This window comes from Bidens hawaiensis, unplaced genomic scaffold (assembly GCF_021521415.1).
Source record: "Bidens hawaiensis isolate Kalapana, Puna unplaced genomic scaffold, B.hawaiensis_p1.1 tig00021504_1, whole genome shotgun sequence".
Classification (NCBI taxonomy): Eukaryota; Viridiplantae; Streptophyta; class Magnoliopsida; order Asterales; family Asteraceae; genus Bidens; species Bidens hawaiensis.
The window spans coordinates 270,681-274,954 of record NW_027493340.1 but is presented as its reverse complement, the minus strand read 5'-3'; the positions used below and the strand labels follow the sequence as shown (position 1 = coordinate 274,954).

General features: G+C 36.1%; 1 protein-coding gene across 1 annotated transcript; it reads right to left on the bottom strand.

Annotated features, from left to right (window-relative positions):
* Window positions 1-1,417: 1,417 nt before the first annotated feature.
* Window positions 1,418-4,069, bottom strand: LOC143563649 (putative small nuclear ribonucleoprotein G). Its single transcript, XM_077051146.1, has 4 exons — window positions 4,005-4,069; window positions 3,905-3,927; window positions 1,779-1,900; window positions 1,418-1,688 (listed from the first exon to the last, which is right to left on the bottom strand). Exons 1-4 carry the CDS (start codon window positions 4,037-4,039, stop codon window positions 1,626-1,628), a joined length of 243 nt encoding a protein of 80 aa, XP_076907261.1. The 5' UTR covers window positions 4,040-4,069; the 3' UTR covers window positions 1,418-1,625.
* Between the last annotated feature and the right edge of the window lie 205 nt (window positions 4,070-4,274).

The following is a 4,274-nucleotide window of genomic DNA, read 5'->3' as shown; positions in this document are numbered from 1 at the left end:
TGTCAACCTGAACATGTCAAAGAGGCTGTGTCCATCTTTGATGCGGGACTGCGGAGGTCAATTGAAGATATTGTTGTGTGTGGAGGACCGCATTTTGGGGGCCTCCAATGGAGGTTGGCTTCCTTCCCTATGCGTTGCGGAGGCTTAGGAATTTTCTCGGCTGAGGATGTCTCTGCATATGCCTTTGTGGCTTCCAGGTCCCGGTCGTGGAAATTGCAGGACCACATCATGTGAAACGCTGGTGTTATGGGGGTAGATCCTGACTACTCTTTTGCATTTGGTAATATTAAAACAACTCTCCTGGACCTTGATATAGGCGGTTTTACTGATAAGAAGACCGCCCCCAAGAAACCTCAACAAACCTTGGCGAGTGCTCTTTATGGTAAATACGTACATGATTTGGAGGAGCGATTCGATATGACCCCGAGACAAAAGGCAGTTTTAGCTTGTCTCAAGGGGGCTCATGCCCAGGATTTTTTGACTGTTGTTCCCATTGAAGGTCTTAGGCAACGGATGTCTACAGTTGAATACAGAGCCATCCTTAAATACCGGCTTATGATTCTTCTTTTCCCTCCAGATGAATCATGCCCCATTTGTAAAAAAGCTTGTTTAGATAGATTTGGTGAGCATGCCCTCCACTGTAAGGAATTGTCGGGATTCAAGTATCGTCATGACTGGGTTAGAGATGTCTTATGGGATGTGCTTAGCCAAGAAAGAGGCACCTATTAACTTTTTGACTGATCCGCGAGAAGGAAGATCAACCATGCGTCCTGCGGATGTTCTTGTGTTTGGCTGGGCAGGGGGTAAGCATGCATGTGTTGACCTCACTAGGGTGTCCCCGTTGGTGGGGTTGAGAGACAGTGGCTTCGTACCGGGACAGACGGTTTTGAGAGCGGAATCTAGGAAGGTTGCTAAGCATGAAACAGCGTGTTTGGAGAATCAGCACGTGTTCATTCCATTTGCCTTCGACACTTTTGGATCCCTAGCTCCCGAGGCGGTTCGCTTCTTGGAGCGGGTGCAGAAGGTGGTCCACAGTGACTCGCAGAGCCCGAGGAACCAAGGATTTATATTTAGTAGAATAGGCTTTGCGATTCAAAATGGGGATAGCGGCGCAGCTTGTTGCTCGCTTACCCATTATCTAGATGTAACTCGGTTTGTGTTTTCCTAATTATAAAAAGTTATTCTATGTAAAATCAAGCAACAAATTTTGACAAAAATTAAAACCGTTATTTAGAAAAAGGTCAAATTTTAAACTTAAGTCTATATAAATATTAGTTTTACAACAGTTTTGTGACCTTATTCAAATACATATTTTGAAGTTCATAAATTGATAATGACCTCATTAAACTCAGACCAGTGAACCAGTAAGACTATTGATTCAATACCTGGTTTAGCTATGAACACAGTACCAGAATAACAAACCAACCTTTTAAGGCTAAAATAACCATAATAACAACATTCAACCATAATTCAACTTCTTACAAGTCACTAGTTTGTACCAAAGAGTCGAGTCTAGTATAGCATGAAACCAATCATACTCTCCAAAGTTTGAGTATCATATCAGTTACTGCTAGATCAATTTTTAAGCAAAACAATAAACCGTTACAAAATAAACATAACATCAATTACTGAGCTCTGCTGACTGGCTCTAGAGCTTCAACAGTCACCACATTGTTACCTCTTATAACCTGCACAACAATCAAAATGATTTTAATCTCACTTTATTTTACATATAAACGGTCAACTCAGACAAACAATAAACAAGTCACTGAACTTACCACCATGCCAATTTCATTTTTCTCTTCACCGTTGACTTCCACTGTGTTGTCGATGACAAGATTCATGAACTGATCAAAACCACGAAGAGTCCCCACTACTGTTCGGTTCGCATTCAGCTTGACTAAAATACAACATTCGGATAGTTAGCAAAGATATTCACCAATTAAAACAATTAGTAAAACATAATGCAGTGCACACACAGAGTATGCAAACTGTTTTGTCAAATTTACATATAAATGGGATGATTCTTTATGGGATGGAGACAGAATGCATAATATGAAATTGCCAACATCAGATTGCTACAATATATTGTGTACAAATATTAAAACTAAAATATAGAAAAACTAATATAAAAATTAAACTACTTAGAAAAAGTCTTGAATGGACAGTTAAAGTTTTATAAGCAAGGTCTCCTAGCCATTAATCTTTAACTTTATTGTGCCTTATGACTACGATACATTAAGAAAAAAATGAACAATGAAAACAAATTTCTACACAATCCCCAAAACCATTAAAGATGTCCAACCATAGTTATCAAATGCGTTAGGCGCACTCAAGGAGCATAGGCCTCTCCGAAGACCTAGGCGCAAGGCGCAAAAAAAGCATGGGCTTCAAATAAAAAGGACGCAATTAAATAATAAAATCTAAAAAGTATTTTGTTAACGAAAATATCACTTTTAAGTGTGGAATTCAATAACCAAAGCTTATTGTTCTTTAAGTCAATCATAATTTAAAAATAAAACATGTTTCAAGCTGCTGGTTTATCAATCCAATCTCTAAAAGCAACATACATCTAAATATCTAACCAATCAACACATATCATCAAAGATTTCAAATAACACAAACAATAAACAAACTTTGTGCTATGCTATTTAAAAATTAAAATAGCACCAACTGAAAGATTGTTCATACTTTACAGTTGACACACAAATTTGAGTCATGATTAAAACAAAGAAACTTCATAATCGTTAATAAAAAGCATGCATCTTCAAGTAATTAAATTAAAAAAAAAACATGAGAATCGATCATTCGATCATTATCGTTACTAACCTCTCCCAATTGTCAATCACTACAATATTGGATTTACTACTTACTATAGTTCATTCAACTGATTTTAGGTAAGTTGTTTAATTTAATTGGGTTAACTGAAAATTCAAAACCAAATCAAGCTAAGAAAAATAAAAAATATAGAGGCGCTACGCTTTTGATTACTATGTCTCCAACACAAATACAGCAACGATTGAAAGCATAACTAACCAAAGGCATTTAAAAACAAGGTATTGGGAGAAAAATAAGCGATGTTACTTGAAGATTAGCTGATGTAAAGAAGCAACGATATTTGCCAGTAAGACGTTAGGAGTGTCTATTGGAAGTATGGAGGAAAAATCTATTGTAATGTGGTATTAAGTGTAAACGGTATGAAACATACAATCAACCACTAAGCAGTTAGTGCGGAAAAATATCGGATATCGGTCAAGGACCGATATCTGAGATATCGGTTATCGCACTGAAATATCGGTAGGATATCGGTAAATTTTAATATCATGATAAATTCATATATATAACAATTTAACACTAATAATTCAGTATAATCTACTACCATTAACAAATTAACCTTTTGCAAATTGAAAAACACTAACAATTGTAGCAAGTAAGAATTGATTAAGACTTAAAACACTAGCTTTGAACACTAAATTTTGATAATTAAGACTTCAAACACTGATATCAGGATTATCGGTGCTATATCGGTCAAATATAAGTCCAATATCGGCCATAAATCGGTCAATATCGTCGATATTATCGGTTCCGATATTCTGATTTATATATCGCTAAGAGACCGATAACCGATATATCAGTGATATCGACTGTATATTCAACCACAAGACAGCACACACCTACCAACTACACTGCCAACAAAAACTCCTACGCTCTTATCAGCAAACATCATTGTCACCTACTAATCTACTATCAACTAATCCTAAAACCATCACTAATTTATCTGAAAAATAACAAGGCTAATCATGTTCGTAACATTAGTTAACGCTTCAATACTTATAATATACTACAATCAAGCTTAAGTACAGCCTATAACCTAATAATATTAATAGGAAGTTTAGAAACTTACTCTGTAATTGCTTGTCCATATACCTGATGAAAAATCATTAATTAGTAAAAACATTAACCAAAAAAAAATAAATAAAAAAAACAAACGAGACGAAACTTACTTTTTAAGATCTGGAGGTTGACCGGATCTGCTCATGATGAAACCCTAGAATAATTTGAGATGAGAGGCTGATGGAGAACGCGGTCAAAACCCTAATTTTATAATATCATACATACATACGGTTTTTTGCCTCTTTTCATTATCCTTTATTATGTTTTGGGGCCTTCTACAATATAATTCGAGTTGGGCCTGGATGTCCATAAATCGGGTTCTAGGTCCAAACCTATTCGGGTTGAGTTAAACATAGTATAGTCGCATACCAAACCGGTTA